This window comes from Ictalurus punctatus, chromosome 8 (genome assembly GCF_001660625.3).
Source record: "Ictalurus punctatus breed USDA103 chromosome 8, Coco_2.0, whole genome shotgun sequence".
Lineage (NCBI taxonomy): Eukaryota > Metazoa > Chordata > Actinopteri > Siluriformes > Ictaluridae > Ictalurus > Ictalurus punctatus.
This window is the reverse complement of record NC_030423.2, coordinates 21,022,187-21,046,730: the sequence shown is the minus strand read 5'-3', so window position 1 is coordinate 21,046,730 and position 24,544 is coordinate 21,022,187. Positions and strand designations below refer to the sequence as shown.

At 37.1% G+C, this 24,544-nt stretch overlaps 2 protein-coding genes across 4 annotated transcripts; one reads left to right on the top strand and one right to left on the bottom strand.

The window, feature by feature from the left end:
* Positions 1 to 532: 532 nt before the first annotated feature.
* tigara (TP53 induced glycolysis regulatory phosphatase a) lies at positions 533 to 7,209 on the top strand. The gene is given in 6 exon segments (NM_001200907.1): positions 533 to 671; positions 1,469 to 1,506; positions 1,744 to 1,865; positions 3,579 to 3,656; positions 3,792 to 3,902; positions 6,695 to 7,209. Coding segments are annotated over 6 exon segments (768 nt in total). The 5' UTR covers positions 533 to 639; the 3' UTR covers positions 7,082 to 7,209.
* A 2,473-nt stretch (positions 7,210 to 9,682) lies between these two features.
* On the bottom strand, positions 9,683 to 22,654 carry fgf6a (fibroblast growth factor 6a). Of its 3 annotated transcripts, XM_053682237.1 has the most exons (6): positions 21,567 to 22,649; positions 20,729 to 20,832; positions 19,138 to 19,366; positions 12,318 to 12,561; positions 12,125 to 12,237; positions 9,683 to 11,466 (listed from the first exon to the last, which is right to left on the bottom strand). In XM_053682237.1, exons 1-3 carry the CDS (start codon positions 21,859 to 21,861, stop codon positions 19,190 to 19,192), a joined length of 576 nt encoding a protein of 191 aa, XP_053538212.1. In that variant the 5' UTR covers positions 21,862 to 22,649; the 3' UTR covers positions 9,683 to 11,466; positions 12,125 to 12,237; positions 12,318 to 12,561; positions 19,138 to 19,189. The 3 variants fall into 3 exon arrangements, with proteins under 3 accessions (XP_053538212.1, XP_017330593.1, XP_017330596.1); XM_017475104.2 differs by lacking the exons at positions 19,138 to 19,366; positions 20,729 to 20,832; positions 21,567 to 22,649 and having other exon boundaries at positions 12,318 to 12,551; XM_017475107.3 differs by lacking the exons at positions 9,683 to 11,466; positions 12,125 to 12,237; positions 12,318 to 12,561 and having other exon boundaries at positions 19,228 to 19,366; positions 20,725 to 20,832; positions 21,567 to 22,654.
* Between the last annotated feature and the right edge of the window lie 1,890 nt (positions 22,655 to 24,544).

Here is a 24,544-nt window from a genome sequence, read left to right as displayed (position 1 = left end):
GTGCGCCATTTTCTCCCAAGCTAAACAGTTTGCTGTCACTCGGTTAAACCAGAAGACCGTTAGTTAGCGGCCGAAGATGGAAAATTTGATTATATAGTAACTATTTTATTCCTTAGTTTTTATGAAGCAAATAATACAATATGAGTAAATACACCTCGAAGAAACTCCATATATGGAGTCAGATTCCACAGCTCGGCGTTCGCGCCAAAAAAAAAAAAAAAAAAAGCCCACACACGCTCATTCGCACGGTCATACCGGCATGCGCCAATCAAACGCGAGAGCGAAATTTTGGTCACGGCTGACCCGGCACGTGCGGATTACCCAGCAGCCAATCAAGATCCGCGGCGAAATCCGTCGTCAGGGGCTCATCGGCACGTGCAGACAATTTTAGCCAATCAAAATACGAGACTGAAGTCCGTCGCTGAGAGCAGAGCGGCACGCGCACACTTCGGCAGCCAATCATATTCCAGAGCGAAACATGTCGTCACGGCTGAACAGCAACACCAAAGCAATCAAGCAAGAAGAAGAAGAAGAAGAAGAATAGAGCCGGTGCGATTGGGTGGATTTATTCAACCGATTTTTTTTCTTTCTTACCTCAGAAACGCCCTATTCCAAGTGATCTCTTTATTTAATAGGCTAATGCTCTCATTTGGTTTAACGATAATCCGTCAGTAAGTCAAAGATATATATTTAATTATGATTTCTGTGTAATGAAATAACCATCCTGGATTAGTTTTAAACAGTTTAGCGTGTTCTCTGGACGGGTCTTGCTAGTTAAATAACTGAGCCGAATAAAAATAAATGACATTCTATATTTAAAACGGTTTAATATACGTTTTGAATGTGTATGCAGGCATGCAAGCTGTAACAGTATCCAGTTTCATACCTTTAGCATTTACAGCTGAAAATTTATTTAAAGGTCAGTCCAGCTAGTCAGCCACCAGTGAGAGTTCAGTGACATTTAAAGGTTTAAGGGTGCTGGGGATCTCTGAAAGGGGAAAAAGTGCTGTTTTCTGTCATGGTTTGGAAAACAGGCATTAGTGACTGTAATCTGGGTTTAATCTTATCCTATGCTCTGTGAAGGAAAAATATTTGCATCTTTATGACTGGGAAAATTTTCTCCTTCAAATTTAGCCTTCAGTCTCAGCCACTTTGGTTTGAGATTAAGATTACACATGTATTTTTTGAATATAGTTACTTTGAAATCTAAACTTGTTTAACAAAACAAATATTGTATGGCATTTTGGTGGGGGGTATGTTACCAAAAAAAAGAGAGAAAAGAATACAGTATGTCCATTTGACAAATCTCCATTTTGTTTCCAGAAGTCATTTAAAGCTTGTGCTCCATGATAAACACTCAGACTTTTGATTTTTACTTTTTTATTATTATTATTATTATTATTTTATTTATTTATTTATTTATTTATTTATTATTATTTATTTTTTTAATGATTTTTTTTTAACCCAGTGGTGAGACACAGCAGAACAAGGATGGACTGCTTCAAGGTAACTAAATTGGTGCTGCCTTTTCCAATTCAGATTGTGCTTTAAGTCATCTGACATACGTTTTATTCTTTTACATTTGCATTTAGCGGATGACCTTGAACATTTTTTTTAGACTAAGACAGCATTTTGTGCTATGACAATATATTTCTTTATATAATTACCCAAGCAACAAAGATTTCATTAAATGAAATGTTTTTTGACATTCAGCTAGTTTTTCATTGATTTTCCCTTTTTCAGGTCAGGGAATAGATTCCCCTCTGTCTGAAATTGGTGTGCAGCAAGCCGAAGCTGCCGGCCAGTACCTGCAAGATGTTCACTTTACTAATGTTTTTGCCAGCGATATGAAACGTGCCATGCAGGTGAGCTGTGGTTGCAGGATAGGTTTACAAAAGGTAGGGGGTGCCTTTTAGCTAGATGTCAAGACTTGGAATGACCCACTAGACTACTGAGATTATACTGTATGACCTGCAGTGCATCACAGGATTAGTACACTAAATTGCCATTGAACCATTTCCATTGATGGATGGGGTACAGGATGGCTGAGAAATTGTGCACAATTATATACCTACACAGTTTACCTAAATGGTAGGTGTACATGAGTAAACATTGTATAACTAGGTATATAAACTATATAGGGCTGCAACTAACGATAATTTTCCTAATTGATTAGTTGGCCAATATATATATTTTTTTTTTCATAATCGATTAATCGGAAAGGGGGAACTTTCAGTACCATTTTTTTCATTTTGTAAAAATAAAATCCACAAACTGAGTGTTACAAATATAAACTTCAGACTAAAACTTTACACAACTGTTTGTCCTACTATTTAAGACTGAAAAGATCCCAATGCACAAAGATACACACCAGAATATATTGTTCATTTAGGACTGTAATTTAATTCCGTGCTTTTTTTTTTTTTTTTTTTTTGCATCTATAAAAAGTAATACATAGATACGTGGGTGTGTGTGTGTGTGTGTGTATGTGTATGTATATGTGTATATATATATATATATAAAATAACTAACTATATGCAATCCCTGGTTGATTGGTAGAACCTGTCATTCCCCAGGGATTGGTTAAATTACCATTGGTACTAATACCAAGTTCAATTACATTTTATTGTTGGTGTAACATTTAATTTGACTGTCTGAATTATTTTTGTTTACTTTTGTTTATTTTATCCATCAATGTGACACTTGAACTTGTCTACCACTCATAGGTTTTTGCAAATTATCAAATTTAAAGTAATTTCATCAATGAATGATTGTCAGCTCAGCTAACATGATATTTGTGAATGCACGCGAATAAACAAATTGATTCATTTTAAAACATCTCATTTGAATATATTTTGATACATTTAACAAAAAAAAGATGTTATTTAAACATTTTTGAAACTGTCCTACGGACCGACTGCAATTACACCACTGACCACTAGGGGTCCGCGGAATCACTGCAGTAGAGCGGACGTAGTGTAAGTGTATAGTACGTCATTTGGGACACAACTTTAGTATTTCCTCTCCAAAGCGTGTTTTTGGAACAGAAGTAACTGAATGAGTAGACGTGCAGCACACAGACCAACTAATCAATAATGAGATTAGTTGACAACGATTTTCATAATCGATTATTATCGATGTTATCGATTAGTTGTTGCAGCTCTAATATAAACTAAGTATAAACCAATTTTGTCATTTCCCTTGCTATAGTCATCTGTATGTGAGCTTGTATGTTTAAAATCTTTAACATCCACTATCGACCAAAATGTTTCTGGCTTTCACTGGAGGTTGCTGGCCCCACCCCTTCCATTGCCTGCTATCATTGCTAACTTGAGCAAGGAACATCACCACACTTTCTCCAAGGGTGCTTCAACAAATAAACTTTATCGCTGTCCTTCAGCGTTCTCCTCAGATCTCCTCAGATTTTTCTCCTCAGTTAGAAATCTTCTTTCTAAATAAATTTTTTTTTTTAAAAAACACATCAATCCACATCAACAGGAGCCAAGTGAAAAGATCTTTTTTTTTTTTATTTTAATTTATTTTATTTTTTTTTACTGTGAATATCTTCTACATTCCAGACTGCTGAAATTATTGTGAAGAAAAATAAGACATGCAGCAACCTAGATATTGTGACAGCTCCATCTCTTAAAGAGAGGGTAAGTGTGAAAGTCTTCTGGGTCTTGGGAACCGAAAAAAACCCCTCATTACTATCATTCATTTACCACATGGGAGTTAAATAAACACTGGAGTAATAATAAATAGTAAAAGTTCTGATCTGTAATGTCTTTCAGAGCTTTGGTATTGCTGAGGGAGGCCAAGTGGAAGACATGAAGAACATGGCTAAAGCAGGAGGCCAGCTAATCCCAGAGTACACTCCTCCGAATGGAGAGACAATGGATCAGGTGTGAATAGAGGATGGATCCTTTCACTTTTTCTTGTTACATCACATATTCGCAAATATTTTTATTAGCTTTTCTAAATATAAAATGTATGCATAGTGTAGCTTTGGTTAAATTAAATATCACAACCCAGAGTTCTTGTGTTGAAGGTTTTACTCTACTGACCAATAATCTGTTATCAGTTTATATAAATCATAAAATGCCAACCAGATTTTGACTCCACGTTTTGCTTACTGTGCCTATGCTAGCACCAAAATGTTAGTTTTCATGAATATAATTATTGGAAACATGCCTTATAAAATGCTATACACCAATCAGCCATACAATTAAAACCACCTGCCCAATATTGTGTAGGTCCCCCTTGTGCCTCCAGAAGTGCTCTGACCTGTCGAGGCATGGACTTCTCAAGACCTCAGAAGGTGTGCTGTGGTGTCTAGCATCAAGACATTCGCAGCAGATCCTTTAAGTCATGTATGTTGTGGGGTATGCACTCCTTGGATCTGACTTGTTTGTAAAGCACGTCCAATAGATTCTCAATTGGATTGAGATCTGGGGATATTGGAGGCCAAGTCAACACGTTGAACTCATGTTGCTCAAACCATTCTTGATGAAAGAGGCCATTGCCATTATGGAATATTGCTGCCATAAAGGGGTGTACTTGGTCTGCAGCAGTGTTTTATGTCCGGCCAATCTCTGGGTAAGCAGTCCCATATGCAGCAAGATGCTATACACTGTTTTCTGACACCTTTCTGTCAAAGCAAACGTGAAGTTTTTCAGCAATTTGTGCTATAGTAGCTCTTCTGTGGGATCGGACCAGACAGGCTAGCCTAGCTCCCCATGCACGTTAATGAGCGTTGGGCGCCCATAACCCTATCACGGGTTCACCAGTTGTCCTTCCTTGGACCACTTTTGGTAGGTACTTACTAGAGATGGGCATTCTGTTTGTTTTGTCTACTCGAGTACTCGTCGAGTACTTGAGAGAACTACATTGTTGTCTATATTCATATACTGTATGTAAGATGGACGTCTTTTGCTTCTGCAGTGCATATTGTTAGATGACATGAAGCTGCTGCCTGAGGTTAGTTACATTGATGGCTCCAAAATGACGAAAGCACAGAAGCTCATAATTACTTGCACAGCAATAAAATAGGCCAGGTTTTGTACAGGAAACACGGCAACTTTATTTTATTGAAAGCAGAGTTAGCGTCCAGTCGGAAAGTTAGCAGCTTGGGTAACTAGCTTTCACCACTTGGTAACAGGTGGGAGTTCATATTGTAGATCAGGGTGGTTAGGAGGGCTTTTTGTCCACAAGATGATGGGTACACACAAACCTCCTTTGGGGGGTATTTTAACTTCAACACTGCAAGCCATGCTCGTTTCCTCTCGACAATATTTGGCATAGAATGCAAGGCATATGGCGCCGAAAACAAACATTCTTTTCGGGTGTGCTCGTGCTCAAAACAAGTATTTTCCTGGAATTTCTAAAGCTTATTGCTGCTGTTGTGGCAGCCAACGACAGCACAGCTTGACCCTGAGCTCATTTATATTCTTACTAACACTCAGAAAGTTTCTGTTTAATTAATTCACTCGCTCTCTGTAGCCAGATTTAATAAGGATTCCTATAGAGGCTGGAACATAAAACGGTACAGTGGAAGTTCGTCAGGAAAAAGGTGTTTCTCAGGAAACACAGCGTGGCTGACAGAAACGTGCAAAAGTGGAAAAATTAAGAAAAATACTTCACGTTCATCGTTTTAATGATCAATCGTTGAAGTCTCTTCCCAGTACTCGAGTAACTGAGTACTCGTTCCCATCCCTAGTGCTGCATACCGGGAACGCCCCACAAGACCTCCCGTTTTGGAGATGCTCTGACCCAGTCATCTAGCCATCAAAATATGGCCCTGGTCAAAGTTTTCCTGCTTGTAACACATCAACTTTGAGAACTTACGAGAACTCTTGCTGCCTGATATATCCAACCGGTGCCATTGTAACAAGATAATTAATGTTATTCATTTCACCTGTCAGTGGTTTTAATGTGCTGGCGGATCAGTGTATATTGGCCGACCATAAGATAATGTAAAATATGCTGGACTGCTGCCAGATCAGTTATTTGCCCTGGATGTGATCTTTTATTGTACCACAGTGCTTTGGAACTCATAAATCTGATTGATCAGAAGGTCATTTTGTGTAACAAACAATAGTAAGAGCAAATCACTGGCTTATACTGTATTACTGAATATAACTGTGTTACTCTTACTTACACAGGGACTTGAATAGCAGATCTAAATGGACATGAAAAAACTGTTGATATGGTGATGCTTAGCATTTTTGTTTATGCATTTAGTTTGTTTTCTGACAATGGAAAGTATTCAGGATGGATGGTTTTCCAGTTTCCTGGCACATGATGATGACACATTATATGACTTTGTGTTCACCTTGTTAACTTCAGGAGAGAAAAAGAGAGGGTGGTGATGGCTGTATCTGCTATAACATAAGTGTTAACAGGAAGCTGTCTCGCAGACGTTGCATAACATTAAATGCAAGTAAAAATGGATAAAAAGTGAAAAAATAAACCTAACTTGTTTTGCAGATATTCCACAACATGGAACTATAAACAGATGAAAAATACAGGTGTAAAACTGAGGAATAAAACAGTTTGTGTTGCTGTTAGAAAATAGTTAACTTCAGGGTGGTAACTGTAACTTTACTTCATGTCGGCTCACGAGCTTCAATAGTGGTAGGACCATTCAGTGATTCCATCACCTGTCATCAAATTATAAACTCTGTCCTCCTCTTAGGTGAAGGTCCGGATCAGCTCGTTCCTTACATCTTTGTTCCAGCAGATGGCGGATGAGCATCAAGACAAAATGTGTCACGGTGATTCATTTCAGCCAGAAGGGCCTCTTGTAGGTCGCCCGGATGATGGAGTCCAGAATGTGTTTCCTCATGCTCTTGTGGTGAGCCATGGTGCCTACATGCGGGTAGCAATGCGCTATTTCGTAGAGGACTTGGCGTGCACTGTGCCTCCTGAGGCGAACATGGCTCAGGTGTTCTCTGCCTGCCCGAACACAGGAATGTGCCGATTCATTGTGACTTTAAAATGTTATGATACAGGCGTTCAGCTTTCAGGCATGAGGTGTGTATTTGTGAACCGTAGAGACCACATGAGGGCTGAGAACAACTGAAGTGAAGTAATGTGTAATTAAGTCTGAAAATGCACTTTGGACCACTGTTGTATTCAGACCTACCATGTTACATTTTAATTTTGTTTACATTTCATTTTGTGAATAAATTGAAGTGATAGCTTATGAAACAACTGGGATATATTTGGAAAAGGACAGAAAAGAATTGTTTTAATGGGTGGAATTCTACTTTCTGAACCATTTGTGAAATGTATTAACTGCCACAGAAATGTGTATTTTATGCCAGATTATATACATTAATGCAATTCAACTTCAGTGCGGCAATGATAAATTTTGGTTCACCGTGAACAGAAGAAAAAGCAGCGCCACAGCCCCTGATAGTAAGTGCATGAAGGAAGTCATAAAGCTAATGATGCGCAGCTTTTGTTGTTACTGGTTAATGGGGCTTTAAATAAAGCTATTTTCCAGTCCTTTTTTTTCCAGAGATGAGTCTGTGCCAGCAAGCACTACATCCTACTCTGAATGGAAAAAAACCCTTCTACTCTGTACTTTGTGTTATACCTGTACTAATTCCCATGCCAAAATCTCTCTAGATTTTTTATGTTTTCAGACACTGGCGTGTTTTGGACTAGAGGGAAAATCTAAGCTACTAAGCATTTGTGTAACTCACTCTGTGTAAGTGTATTTGTCCGATTCTATTATATTTTTATATATATATATATATATATATATATATATATATATATATATATATATATATATATATATATATATATATATATATATATATATATATAATATAATATAATATAATCAATATTACAATATTTACTGACTGAGACAATCAATACTTTTTCTTCTTTGACATATTCTGTGCAATAATTGCTACAATTATAATTTCTCAGGATCGAAGTCACAATTTAGGTAAAATGAAATTGTTCAACTTAACTTTTTTTTTTTTTTTTTTTTAATTTAAACTTTCATTTATAACAAAGTATTTTAGCAAGGTGTTCAGCCCTCTCAAGCCACCAGAACAGCTTCAGTGCACCTTGGCATCAGTTCTCTGGAACTGTACTGGACCAAAGAACACCGTTCTTCCGAAAACAAATTCCCTCATATTGGTGCTGGAGAGCACCATCTAACACTTTACTCCTAAATCTCTCCAAAACCTGTTTAATTGTTTGGAAATCTGGTGAGTGAAGGATGGTATATTACCATAGTATATGGTAAATGGTCTGCACTTTTATATAGCACTATTTTTTAACCTGGTTAAAAAAAACCTGGTTCTACAAAGCGCTTTACACTGGTTCTCATTCACACACACACACTCACGATACCACCTGCCATGCAAGGTGCTAGCTCGCCATTGGGAGCAACTTGGGGACACTTTGGCATATGGAGTCACGTGAGCTGGGAATTGAGCCACCAACCCTATGGTTAGTGGACAGCCTGCTCTATCACCTGAGCCACAGCCTTATATAATTTTCATCTTCATCAAACCATTTACTGAGCCCTTAAGCCCTGTGGATGGGGTGGGGTTATCCTGAAAGATCCCACTCCCATTAGGATAGAAATGTTTCATCATTGAATAAACATGATGGTGGGTGGAGTCATCCTCGAAGACACCACTGCCATCGGGATATAAATGTTTCGCCATTGAATGAACATGGGGGTGGAGTCATCCTTGAAAAGACAACTCCTATCAGTATAGAAATGTTTCATTATAGAATAAAGGTGATTAGTCAGAAGAACTTTATGTACAAAAAAATAATCAAGCAATGCTTTATTCTGCAAAATAAATAAATGCCCCACAACATAACAAAACTACCATTTTCCCCTTTAATTTGTCACCTGTCTGTACATATCTCAAATTGTTACCATATTATATAACTACAATTAAATATATGAATGGGAAGCTTTAATGTACCAGTTGATAAACATAATTTTTTTAAAAAAAAACCCAACATTTAATATTATTAACTAGAAAAATGGAGCTAGTCTTATTATTGCAGCTTGGCTAATTAGGAGACCAAGTATCATAATCATAATTAAAATAAACAGTACCACCAGGTGAGTATCTGTAGGTGGGGGGGAAATGGACTTACTAATAAGCAGTGTATTTCTCAAATTATATAACTAGATCCTCCATAAAATGATACTTTTGATGGAAATTGGGGTTACGTTGCCAAAGGTCCATAGTGATACTGCAAATTCATCAGCAACCAAGTGTTCATGAGTCACACTATGAGTAGGCAATAATGCTTTTAAATCAGTTACTTTTTTTCGCTAAACATTTGCTAAACCGCTACATGCACATACCGAGATCAAGTTTCTTTCACATGATTGTACCTGATGCTGAAAAGTACACTGTTTGTTTAGGCAGAATACCAGTTCTCTGATCAGTAAGTCCTCATATTATCAGCTTTATCAGTTCTGTACCACATTTAGATTCCAATGAGTATGTCTTGCTTGTTTGTTTGTTTGTTTTTTTGTGTTTTTTTTTACTTGTTTGTTTTGGCTTTTATTTTATTTATTTATTTTTTTTTAAAAATCTGGCTTCAACAACATGGATGCTGATTAAGTGACCTGTTTTTTTTATCAGCATAAACTTGAATTATGTGTATCAATACTATGCAGAAAAAGTAAAAGGTGAAATTTTTTATTAGGTTTGTATAAATACAATCATCATTATAGTTTGTAGTGTACAAATAAAAATACATTTAACAGAATGTCATTCTAAGAAAACAAAGTAGTCCAATAAAAAAAAAAGTCAAATGCATATATTAAAAGCAGGCATACTGTAAATTGTATGACTTGATAAGATATTACGCTTAAGTATAAAATATCATATATAAACACAAATAAATAAGTACATAGAAGTGTCCAGCACCATTTGATCAATTTATAATATTATGAAGATATTAGTCATTATTGGAAAACAATTAATATTGAACTATAAACATCTCACATAAGTTTAAAAATATTCATTTTGAACCAAAAATCCATAGGTTATTGTGTACAAACAATATGTGTAATTCTCAGAAAAATCAATTTCCACTTTCAGTGATGTAACCCATGACCATTGCTCTTGAAGTGTCATAAATGAACTCCACTCTAATAACATGAAACACAGATGCTGTTTAACTGTTAACTTATTAAATTGGGTGAAAGGGCAGATGCTGACCTACTCAGGGAAAGTGGACTTGTCACATGCCACATCAAAGAGGCTGCAGTGTACATCAGATAACAAACAAATAAAACACTGTTATGGGAATATAATCAATGACCGGGTAGTGTGATGCAGCCTGACACCAAGATGAGCTAGTAGTACCACCCTGAAGTTGATTATTGTCCTATGACATCATGTCTTAAAGTTTGTTAACCCTCATACCACAACAATGTACTGGTATTAACACTTTTTTATTTACTAAAGAACTTGTTGCACGTCTTATCCAATTCTAGTTATATTTAGTGTTGTTGACTGTCTGCAAAACAAGTTATCACTTTTGTTATAGCTGATATAAATAGTTATTTTCTCACCAGCCTCTCTTTTGCGCTCGTCATGTGAGAAAACACAAAACCCTCCACCCTAAAGACTTTCCCATGTGAGAAAACTTAAACATACAGCCTAACGTTACAAAGAGCTGACACTGAAGTCTCCTTCTATAAATGCTAAATAAAACTCTCCTTACAAAAATCTTCACCATATCAATGATTACATGTGTTTTTGTTTTATATCACCACGCCAGTCCCTGTGTAAGCTGTTATTATAGAAATGATAATGTATTAACATTGAACAAGTGCATTAACATAAACCTGTGATTTGTTTTGCAGTCGGAACTGCTGAACTAGCTGCTGTTATTGAATATTAATCAACACCTTCTGACCAATCAGAATAAAAAATTCAAGATCATAATGGTATAAAATGAATGAGTGTACACTGTGGTACAACCCACAATGGATTCATTAAATAGTGAAATGCAATCTAATGCAGGTAATGAAAGATGGCGAGATTCCACTCAGAATCTCACTTTTCTGTTTTCCCTGTGTTTTTCCAGAGTAGGAGTTTGTGCACTATGTGACAGCAACACCTCTAAAGGATCATCTACTGAAGTAATGGTCTCCTTCGATACGTTACCGCCATGCTCCGAGTCACTTCTCCAATTTCTCACTGTGCTTAAATATGGATACTCGGATCCTAAAGGGTCTGACGGATCAGTGTGCCAACTGCGTCTCTTCCTATGGTGCGTTCGATTTTTGGGTCGCTTTAGGAAGACAAAGTCAGACAACTTTGGTAAATTATGAGTGTATATTTTGAGTTGTCGATGGTTGACCAATAGGACGTCACCCTTGCAGGAGTGAAACACGTCGTAGTGTTTATATCTTTTGACACGGCGAAACCGGCAGACCTCGTTGCTGTCAAATACCTGAGGACAGACACGCACACACACATCACTTCAACTGTGTACATGATTAGATGTTTGTTAGCTAAAGGCTGTCGGTCCTTTAATACAGCTAAGTAATCATCATCATCAACATCATCTTCTTTACTTATATAGGTCTTTTCAATTTGAGTTCAAAAGTGATGTACATAAGTTTAACAATTAGACAATGAATAAAATTATAAACAATATATAATGAAGAAAGAACCTGAAAATTAAGCATTAAAGCATTTAAAAATAAATTTAAAAATGAAAAAGAAGATGCATAAGTAAACTGAACATTCTAACAAATTTAATTAGAAACCGTCTTCATGTAATTGGAAAAGACCACAATTTTGATCACTAATTAGCGCAACATATATTTAGATTGGACACTAGCATTGTATCTGATTCTTTTATATATGAGCATAAATGCTTTATCCTCCAAATGCAACTCTTAATAAAATACTAATCCCCAACAGGATGCGTGACATAAATAAATCCTTAAATAAAGATTAGTGATTAATAAAACCTCACATACATATGGTGTTCAAAAATGTTTGACTAGCATTGTAAGAGATCTTTGCTTTATTCATTATAGTCACTTGTACAGATTTGACTCATTTGTTACTGGCATTGATTAATTTCCTTTTACATTACTTACTGAGGTGTATAACTTTCCTTTGGAGTCCAAGCATAAGAAAGCAGGACTTTTCTTAACGATGTTTAGGACTGAGAAACAGCTTTTATACTGGTCATTCCTGTAGTTGAAGTTACCTGTGTGATTTCAGAGAAACATCAACAATCAGTACATGTCATAACAATACTAATGAAATCTAACGAAACTGCTAACGTACCTTCCGAACCTCGACGAACAGGTTTTTTAGCTATTTTATTGCCTTTTTTCCTGATGAAATAGTTTTTTTCTTCAAGCCATTGGTGTGTTTCTGGGTCCGCTGGATCGGCACCCGAGGCTAAGGATGTCCACTGCAGATGGTAACATGTGGCTGTAGTATGGAGTGTGAGTACAGCCCAGCAGAGGAGAAGGACTGAGGGCATGTTCAGTCTGGGTGAGAGTTTGCATATGGAATCCCTGTGTGTCTATTTATTTGGGTTAAAAAAAAAAAAAAAAGTCCAAAGTTCTTATTTGCATACTGAAGTGGCCTGTAATTGGCCATCTCCTGTTTGGAGGCTGCAACTAGAGCTGACGTAACTCTGCTCAACCTGATGCAATGTTATCATATTATGTCATGTGAAAAATGTGAGGGATTCACTGGTGAGGTTTAGTAGTTAATATTAATGAAAGGATCTGCATTAAAAACTTTAACACTGCTACAACAGACTTCATTCCTCAGGAGCACAGGAAGTAGTGATAACAGTTGCTGACATTTAAAAACGTATTTTAAATAATGTTATTTTAACATTTAAACACTGATTATATTGGTAAGTCTGTCAGTGTGTCACATATCCAGATTTGATTGAATGGAAATGCCAGATTGATCTCTTAATGGTATACTCTTTAAGGGTTTATTAGATAAATAAGAGTTCTTAGATTCATAAACCTTTTTTTTCACCATTTCTGATACAGATAAACTCCACTGAAGGGATCTGCATTAAAAACTTTAACACTTCCCTCAGATGGACAACCAATGAACCCAAAGGGCACTATCACACTTTTTTTTCCTCAAGATAAAGCATTAGTTGAAGCACACTGTAACCATAACAACGCTCTAAACAATTATAGATGTTAACTAGCCTAGTTGTATTTGTTTTATTATTAGTCATTCATTCATTCATACATTCATCTTCAGTAAACGCTTGTATCCAGAGGGTATCCGGTGCCTGTTCCAGGATCACTGGGCGTGATTTGGGAATACATCCTGATTGGGATGCCAGTCCATCGCAGGACTCCTTGCACACACTCTATCACATGCGCATTCACACCTAGGGGTTATTTAGAGTAGCCATTCCACCTACGTGATATTTTTGGGAGGAAAATGGAGAAACCAGAAGAACAGACAAGGTAAGAACATGTGAAACTCCACCTCAGACAATAACCCGAGCTCAGGATCGAACTGTAAGGCGTCAATGCTACCTGCTGCGTCACCATACACCCTACACCATACAAATGAAGTGGTCTTCCCAAATAAAGCAGATGAATACATTTCAAACCTAATGAACCTGACATCTCATCCAGGGTGTATTACTACCTTGCTCCCAGTGTACCTGGGTCAGACGCCGGATCCACTGCAACCCTGATCATTAAAAAGTGGTTTATAAAGATGAATAGATTCTTTATTAATATTTTAAGCTCTTTCTTAACAAAAATGGCTGTTTTCTGTATTTTCACGGAAGTAACTTAATTTCAGACACCTTGCAGTAATCATTTCCCTCAAAGTGCGTGGTTTTCATGAATATGTGCACATTGGCCAGCAGATGGTGATCAAACTGCATTTTCTCCTCAGCTGTTTAGACTAGTCACTGTTTATTACCCAGGAGTTTGCATTGAGTATTGAGAAGTATTGAGAAAGCACATGACACCTTTTTTTTTTAAAAAAAAAACAAACAAAACTTTTATTAACATCTCAGTAATAGAGTTGACTGCTGTGCACAGCACATACGTACAAAAATAAAAGTAAAACATATTTCTTATATTAGAACTCTGACACCTTTTTTTTTTTTTTACTCCAGAAACTAAATGATTGGCAAAAAAAAAAGTCTGTCCTCTTACAATCATTTCAACAAATCAGAACTAAGGCAGGAGGTGAGGTATATGTTAAAAAAGAGGAGGGGAATTTAGAGGAAGCACAGTCCCCTCAGTGCAGGAATACAAAAGCAGGAGAAAATGCTACAAGAGGCTTCACACACACATGCACGACCCTTCACTCGCTATCTCACACACTGCTCAGGTCACTGTAACAGGTACAGAACAAGAAATCCAGTAAAACTTGCAAAAGACAACCCCATTTCAATAGCTAATTTTTAATTTTTTGGTCAATGTAATATGTTTCTTCACTGAATCCATGCTAGATGCTTTTCACGACTCTTAAAGGTGCAGTCTGTAATGTTTAAACGTGACCTGTTTTAATCTTAGTTTCTACGATATGTCAGTAATACACGTGATCCACAAAATTTCCATGCATTTGTTTACATTTAACTCTGCCCCCTGCTGGACACCCCGGGGTATGTATCATTTTAGCAGAGGCTGTGGGGTCAGATAAGGGGAATAGTTATAACATATATATATATATATATATATATATATATATATATATATATATATATATATATATATATATATATATATATATATATATATAAAACTACATTTGCAATTCACCTCAGTGTTGTCAGCAGAGGGCTCTAAACATTACACAGTGCTCCTTTAATGCAACATCTTTACTGTTATCCTTAGTCAATGACTTGTTATGGGACAGCTTAAAATGAACCGCTTTGATGAAAATGCAGTAATTGTGATTTTTTTAAACAAGAAAGTGACTATAGCTGATATTTTATATTTTTTTAGAATGACATATAAGCATTTTGAATTTAGATATAAAATATGTGGCCATTGAAACTAAAGCCCCTTATAAACAACTGCTTTTCATCGTGGCTTCTCATCAGAGTCGCAGATTTCTTGGTATTCTTGTACATAGGGATGAGGAATATGATATAATCATGTGAATTGTAAGTACTTCTATAACAATGGTTTAAATTTCCTCCTTTTCATTGTTAAATTATTTATTTTTTTGTCAAACTATAGTAATTGACACATGGTTGTTGTTGTTGTTGTTGTTGCTGCTGCTGTTGTTGTTTCGCTGGCATTTTGTCACCAAACCTAAATATCATGATATACTGCACGCATCTTAAAATATACTGTAAATTATCTTTAAACATTATGATATGATATTTTTACCACATCACCCACCCCTACAGCTACACCATTCCTGCACCCTAGTGCCAGAGAGGGCAAAATGAGACAAAGCCATCTGGTTCCTTATGCCATGTAAGACGATCTGTTCTCAGCAGAGCCGCAGTAAAGGAACCCAGCGCTCTGAAACACACTGCAGATGCCACGCAGATCAGAAACCCCATTCTAGCTCATGCAGACCTTTTCCCATGTAAAGGATATTGCAGCAAATAATATTACATGCTGCATTCACAAGTCACGATCAGATTATTTAAACCAGTACCATAGCTGTTTGTCTTCTCCTGTCCAACTTTAGACTTAGTTTTATTTATGCAGTGTTTTTCAGAGAAGATGGCAGTCTACTATTTAAAGTCGGATTGCGTAACGTGTGCGTGTGTGACCGCTTGGAGAAGGGGGGGGGGGGGGGGGTGTTCTAAATATATATTCCAAGTTTAAGTACTCTAATACCCTGACTTCAACTCGTAAGCCATTAAAATGATTGGATTCAGTGATGCATGAATTGTGCTGACCAAATTCTTAAAGCTGAGTCAGCTCTCTGCTTCGGTCTTTGTGTAAGTGCCTAGTATTGAAACAGATAGGTAGATAGGAAATAAAATCCTAAAACGACATCCAGACTGGTTTGAAGGTTTCAGAATAGATTTCAGGTGAAGCTTGGCATTTCACTGGTAACTTCTGCTGCAAAAACTAGTTTTGGAGGAAAACCTGCTGCAGGGGTGGACAAATCACTAGCGGATTACATATCTGAGATATCAGTTTTTCATTCACAGTTGGCCGGTGGGCAAGCAGCCTCAGTAGCTTTTATACTGATATAATTTTTTATTTTTTTTTACTTCACTCATCCAACATCCTAGGGGAAAAAAAAATTAAAGCAACACTTTCCATGAAGCGCATATTCATAAATAATTATAACCGTGATTATAATTCTTTGTATGTTGGTAATAATTCCTTGTAAGCATTTTAACAAACTCATAAATCACATAAAACTCTAATAAATTGCAATAAGTAATTCCTTACTTATAAAACTAATAATAATGTTGTATCGCAAGTGTCGTTATTCATAATGTTATGTGCTCTACTGACCAACCTTTATAACCAATAATGACCTGTGCATACTTATACAGAAACTGTAATATTGATTATAACAATTCTAAAAACATTATAAACAATTTCATTGTCATCACAGAGTACATTTACAAGTGTATTCCTCAAATTATACCTCATTATAAATAGGTTCTAAGATGCAACTTATTTGTAAATGTTATTATTGAACTATTATTATTAACTATTATAACTATTATAAAACTGTTAGTTATAAGCACTGTTAAATATAATTTATGAGTATGGGCTTCATAGACAGTGTTACCAGAAAAAATCTACTCCCTTTAAGCATTCGCAAAGAGAAAAGTTCATCTGTTTGTATAAATGTTTGTTTCTCAGTTATGCAAAGAACCTTGAAGTTGTGCGGTGCATTATGCTTTTCTGAATCCTGCCACCTGCTGCACTACATATCTGATTTAGTGGCAGTGGGAGCCCCAGGCCGAAAATTCAAGAATTCAAAAATTCATATTTTTCCACTTTATTGCCATTTTGTTACCCCAGATGCCATCATAAATAATCAAAACAATGAACCAACTAGAGGATAGCTGTCTGAAAGTGTCGGGGTTATACATGCTAAATATAGTTGTAGATCAAGCTCCCCAGTAAGATAGATCATGTAGTCTTGGGGTTTATTCTCTGGATATACTTTAAAAGACCAAAGCCATCAAACCAATTTGAGCAAAATGACAAATTCTACCAAGAAAGCTAGCTAAATAATTAACATTGCATGCTCCATATGGAATGCCAATGGAATAGCTAGCTGCCTATTTGCCAAAATGATGTTTACCTAGTATTACATTATGGCAAACAGCCTACAGTTGTCATCATAAATTATTTTGTTGTTAGATGATCTCCACTACTTATCACAGTTCTGCTTCATCTTTTCCTCTTCTTCTTGTTTTCTCTTTTTTATTGGCTTCTAAACTCTCATCATTTTGAGAAGTGCTGCAATTTGAAATGAACTTGTGCAAGTCCCACATGCTAGAGAGAAGGGTTCCTGGTATAGCATTGCACTTTGCCCATCAGAGTTTTTGCCCATCAGAGTTCTACATTTTGAGATTTTCATGGCCTTAAATTCAGCTTTCAGGGGACTCCCTCAAAACACAGGGCCCCAAAGCAGTTGCCTGCTTTAACTGTCCTGCAGCTATGCTTCTGGATAGAAACTGTTAGGCCATATTAATTAGGTTGAAAGGAGGTTAGACAAATTTTCCAGGATGAGGAAACAGTGGCAAAAGTGGCACATCGCAGCATAAAACTGTTGTATATCTCTAATGCTAGCTTAACGTGCACTGATCTCACAAAAATAAAGACTTTAGACGTTTTTTACGTCAGCAAGAGAACACTACAGATAATAGTTGGATTGTTAGCCAAAGACTTTTTGCTTTCCTGTTGAAGGTGCAAACAATATGATTTGTCACCAGAGAGTTACATCAAATCATTCCTCACAGGGATTAAAATACTTGCTCGTTTTCTATAGTCTGCATTAATGCACATAATCAGCTCTCTATATTTTCAAATTAAATTATGTTACTTGCCCCATTTGATCCTAGCTTTGAGTTGCCCGTAGGCTAGCTAATGAATTTATGATTTGTCCACCCCTGAACTCGGTCCTGTTGTCTAAAATTAATATAAATGCAAAATGGACAACATAGAGCCATACTCATAAATTAATCTATGCAAAAATTTCACTTTTTGGAGCCTGAGATGTTTGCTTTTCACATACTAGTTAAATGAGCAAAGTACCTCATCATAAAAAAAATTGCTACATTAGAAACCAGTTCCAGCTTATAAAATCCAAAAATCCTTCAAATCCCATAATCAACCCAATTTCTTTTACTTGATACTTCGTAAACAGACGATGAGTTCAGTTCTGAGGTCATTGGCCATGCTACAGTTCAAGATAAAATAAAAAGCCCCCAGTGCCTTGAACTGTCCTCGCTATGAAGGATTAAAGATCTTCCTCAGCTTGAGTCTCCAATACAAACACATGCAAGCTGCTCTTATTTCTGGCAAGTCCCAGATTCTCTGATATCTAGCTGATCTAAGTAAGGAAACAGCATTAAATTAAGCTACTCACAGCCCTCTAGGAATTGGGCTGAAGCCCCCAGAGTGGGTCATCTCTGTTATAGCAGGATGCAAACATGCAAATAAAAAAATTACACAGTTTAGGAACCTAAGGCACCACCGTGCAAGAAAGGCAGCAATCTCATATGCTGTCTTCTCTCTTGCAAAATGGTGGAACAGATCAAAGATAAATAGTTAAACATTTCTTTATATCTACCCCTACCCCCCGTGTGTGACACGCTCACACCTTTCCAAGCCGGACGTAGCTCTTTGAGGTATTAAAACGTATCTGTTTCACTTCTGAAAGCTGGAGATGTTAGTCATACCGATGACAGGGTAAGGTTCACACACCAGTTATGGCAAGCACCCATAAAAAGTGAGAGGGGGCAAAAAAAAGCTCCTCGTCCCTCATATAATCTTAATAGAAATGATAAGCAGCAAAGAATGGCATGTACACAAAGATCAGACACACAGCTACCCATATATACATATATTTCATTAACGAGAATAAATACTGTAATTACGTGTTTTGTATCTTTTGATTGCAGTTCATTTTTCGTGCCTTGTACGTATGTATAAGTTACCTGTGAGATCGTCCAATATGTGCAAAAAAGAGTGAGTTATTGCCAGTCTCGCTCATAATCGAGGGAGGAAGTGTGTGACAGTCATAGCCGGTGTGGCCTTGTAGCCTCTCTTCAGACGGCCATGTTTGCTCAGGGCGATGTAGAAGCCCTTATAAATGGAAGACTCATAGGCATTGTAGTTGTTGGGAAGCAATGTCTCTTTGAACTTGCACTCGTCCCGGAAGTCTCTCTGAAATGAAGTTGGGAAAGGGATGGTCAGTGAATTGCAGCCAAATAGATCAACTCAAGACTTCCTGCAGACTGTATAGAACCATGGTTCCCAAAGCGGGGTACTGGTGACACCATCATGTGGGGTGGGGGGGGGTCCGTAATTTCTTATAACAGTTAAGGAAATCAACCAACTATTATCAAGGTTATATTTTTTATTGGGGGAGCCTTGCACCTCCGGAGTTGGGGGTTCGAATCCCGCCTCCACCATGTGAGCACAGAGTTTGCATGTTCTCACTGTGCTTTGGGGTTTACTAGGGGTAATCCGGTTTCCTTCCCTAGTCCAAAGACATGTACTGTAGGCTCATTAATAAAACTAAATAGTTCTGTGAGTGAGATATGAAGATTTAAAAAGCTTAAGGGGTCTAGTAAATGGTACAGGTGTAAATATTAGATGAATTCGATTGATTTAAAATGTTGATTGAAATTAACCGAGGCAACAACCCACCATTAATAAGGTTATATTTATTATTGAGTTCTTATAGTTTTTAGTTGATTTGATTGGTCATGTGAATTGAATGGGTTTAAACCATATAGTAAATAGGCAAAAAAATATTATTGTACATATTTAAATACGACGTCTAATATTTGAATAGTTTATGAAATGATTATGCTCATGAAGTAAACCTGTATTCAGAGGGTCTATGGAATTTTTTAACAGTTAAATGAGTCCCCGAGTAGACTAATTTGAGAAACCCTGGCCTAGAATGGGTCTCAAATATCATCTTCCTTTCCAACAGTATTTTGGGGGGGAAAAAACATCACCTGATTACTTTTAGGACAGGCATAAAGTATTTCTAAAAAAAAACAAACAAACAACCAAACAAGAAATAACGGGGTACTACACTGTACCTCTCCTTTTAGTGTGTCTTTTACCTGGAAAGATGCATGAAGTGTATTACTCTGAAAGCTAATTAAAGTAATTATGTACCTTAGATATGTGCCGCATTCAAATTAGTATGTAAAAGTACTTAAGCTAAACCCCAGTAACAAGGAAATGTACAATTGAATACTTTTTTTTTTCTTGGAAAATGTATTAATCCCAAATGTATATTGAATGCATAAACTATATAGCAATACTACATCATAGCTGCTTTAATTATGTCATTACCATAAAACATTAGCGACAGTGACTAATGTTAAGTCTCTTAATATTGATTAAAATATATTTAAAAAAATAAATAAATAAAAACATCAGTTAATAATCATTAAAGCCTGACCACAAACACACACACACAGATACTCTGTACTGATGAACCGCAGGATATTGGAAAATCATTTTTGCGTGAGTTATTAATGGGTAAGGAATAATGTGCATACCTACCGTTGCGTACAACCTTCCCCGGCGGTTCATTGCGACAAACAGCTCACTTTTCAGCCCATAGAGACTCACCACTCCTCTCTCCACCGCTGAGATCTCTATAAGACCTGATTAACCACAACATGGACAGTTACGCATGATGATACACACAGTCTGAGCGGCTAAAATGATTTATTCAGCCTATAGGGCATGCTTCCTACTACATGCTGCTCGTGTGTAAAAAAGCTTTTGTTCTGCATTCTCCATGCTGGTTTATTATTCTCGTCATTGTGTTACACTGAGAGGGAAAAGCTGTCAGTACTGCAGATGTTGATGTGCACGACTGGTTGAGTCGTTTTCAGAGCCGCAAATGGACGCAGTGTAAAATTAGTTAGCGTCTAATTTCGTCCGAGCAATCCGTGTCAGCTGGACGCTTTGGAAACATTTAGCGATGATTGACATTATGGTTTCTTTTTTTAAAAATAGATTATCTATTGCCTTTGGACATATTCATGGTATGTGCACGCAGTCGGGATCATGCAAAAATTAATATTTGGGATGTAGATGCATCTTGACAATGATTTGCATCCCCGGTAGCGTTTGCATTTCATCTGTGGATGCAAATCATGCTCAAATATGTGGGATACACATGCATTGTAATAATAAGTATGGTTATAATTTTTATTATTTATCTCACATCATGGGTTGCAATACATTTCTGAATGCAAATCCTGCTACAAAATGGGACGCAGATGCATCTTCGCATTTTTATTTTATTTTATTTATTTATTTGAATTTTGCACCCCGCTGTTGTCTGTATGCGCTCGGTTTGCATTAGGCGGCATTTCGGGATGCAACTCACTGTACTGGTTCTCGTCATGTACACCGTTTATCCTTCCGTCTGGCAGCACCTGCAGGTGAAACCCGATGCCCACGTTGCAGTACAGCCTCCGCACTCTCTTGACGCCCATCAAATAGTCGTTGTCCCCCGAGATCCCGAGCACGGAGCGCGCGAACAGCGTTTCCCACCTTGCCTCGAGCGTCGTGGCGTGGGTCCTGCGCGAGGACGCGACCCCGAGCAGAAAGCCCAGCAGGACGATCGCCGTCCGCGCCGTCGCCGTGCTCGTGTGGCGCGCGCTGCTCTCGCGCCGGGGCATGCCGTCGAGGCGCTGCTTCTGCGCAACGGCCGTCCGGTTTACCGTTGGCGCACGTGGTCAACGCGAACGGCCCTAAAAATACCGCTCGCCTCGTTTCGCTTCCTTCGCGCGCATGGCGGCAGGGGCTTATTTTTGGAAGGCGGGTCGGGGTCGGGGGCTTCGGGCGCGGCGGAGATCAAGCTGCTCGTGCTGCTGCTGTTTCTGCTGCTTCTGCCGGTGATGATGATGATGACCATGTTTTGCTTCTCCGTCGTGCCTCTGTCGACGGAAACGCCGGTGTGGGGGGAGAGCAGACCAGCGGGCTGCGTCCTAAACTACACCCAGCTATATTAAACACGCAGGTGTAGAAGAGTTATAGGCTAGAGGGGTCTACAGGTGCTTTGCTTGAGGCTGTATTTACATGAAAACACACCTTACTGGGTGTATAGGTTTCTACACTCCGAAAAAGGGTACTAAACGGTACCATTACGTGTCGTTGGGGTGGTACCCTCAAAAGTATTTTACATATTAAAGATGCGAAAGATGTACCCTACCCCAGCAACAAGGACAGGTACAGTTCAGTACTATTTTGGTCTGAGAGTGTAGTTTAAGGGGAATAGCTCTCTATCTATCTATCTATCTATCTATATCTATCTATATATAAATACACACACATACATACACACATACCTAATCTACCTTAAAAAGTGATTCGTGTAATAGAGATAGCTAGTTAAATTGTGGGGCGACCCCAGGGCTGACCTTGACCAATCAGGATAACAATCAGCAGATTAAACTAGATCAAAAGATTTTATAATAAAAATATACACTTGTATTTTTTTAAAGAATTATTTAGATTGGTCTGCCATCATGTTAGATAACCTGCTGTTATGCTAATTAGCAAGTAATTAGATTTTATTTCTTAGCCCTTACTAGCCTGTATTGGCATCTAATTTGTAGCAATATCATGTTTAATTTATCTCAAATAAATTATCCTAACTTTCCTAAATATTCTTTGGTAAACCCAAAATTAACCAGATTAGTCTTTCAGCATGGTTCAGAGTAATATTGATGAGAATAAGGAACTGTTATTTGTCTCGTAATGTAGTGTAGTAATGCAATTATTCAAATAATTGATATCCATCCATCCATGCATCTGCCTACATACACACTCAGAGAAGAAGAAAAAAGAAAGAAAAAAAAAAAAAAAAAAAAGAGATATCCCTTTTTCAGGAGAATGTATTTTAAAGATCCTTTTGTAAAATCCAAATAAGCTTTACAGATCTTTATTGGAAAGGGTTTAAACAATGTTTTTCATGCATGTTCAATTAATCAAACAATTATTGCACCTGTGGGACAATGCTTAAGACACGAACAGTTTACAGGCATTAGGCAATTAAGGTCACAGTTATAATAACTTAGGACATTAAAGAGACCTTCTACTGACTCTGAAAAACATCAGAAGAAATATGCCTAAGGTTCCTGCTCACCTGCGTGAACATGCCATAGACCTGCTGCAGGGAGGCATGAGGACTGCAGATGTGGCCAGAGCAATAAACTGCAATGTCTAATGTAAGACGCTTAAGGTGGTGATACAGGGACACAGGAAGGACAACTGATGTAACCATGTGTGTCCCGGAGACTTGATGGAGAACTTGCAGATGCCTTGGTGGAAGAGTGGAGTAACATCTCACAGCAAGAACTGACAAATCTGGTGCAGTCCATGAGGATGAGATGCACTGTAGTACTTAAAGCAGCTGGAGTCCATCAAATACTGACTGTTACTTTTAATATTGACCCCGCTTTGTTCAGGGACTCATTATTCCATTTCTGTTCGTCTGTGAAACTTGTTCAGTTTATGTGTCAGCTGTTGAATGTTTTTATGCTAATGCAAATATTTACCCATGTTAAGAAATTTGCTGGAAATAAAAGCAGTTAATGGGAGAGGACGCTTCTTTTTTTTTTTGCTTATATTATATTATATTATATAATATAAACTCTATCTATCTATATATCTATCTATATATATATATATATCTATATATATATATATCTATATATATCTATATCTATATATATATATATATATATATATATATCTATATATATCTATATCTATATATATATATATATATATATATATATATATATATATAAAATACACACACATATTGCATAAACAGTGCATTATGAACTACTGTTTCATTTCAAATTCAATGTGTCAATAATGCTAAAAATGAAACAGAAGTATTAACATAGTATGAGGGATGAATTCATACATTTAAAATCTATATCCGGAATTGATCTTTCTGTAAAGATGATTTGGGACAGTGTCTATTGTTAAAAGTACTATACAAATAAAACTGGGTTGAATTTTTTTTGTAAGGTACCTGGAGCATCTACCAGAAAGTGTCGCTCATTACCTGAAATTGCCCTAGTTAAGAGTCTAGGCTTAGCTTGCAAAAAAAAAAAAAAAAAGGATTCTTTGTGATAAGGAAACACTGTTGCAGGGTTCTACGGTATATCTAGGCCATTAGTTCCCCAAGAGGGACAACCTAAGGAATGTTTTGTAAGAGTGTAATGGAACTGTTCACAAATGAATCAGACAGGCCGACAGAATATAGCTGTGTAGTATAGGGCTACCAATAATAATAATAATAATAATAATAATAATAATAATAATAATAATAATTTGATAATTATA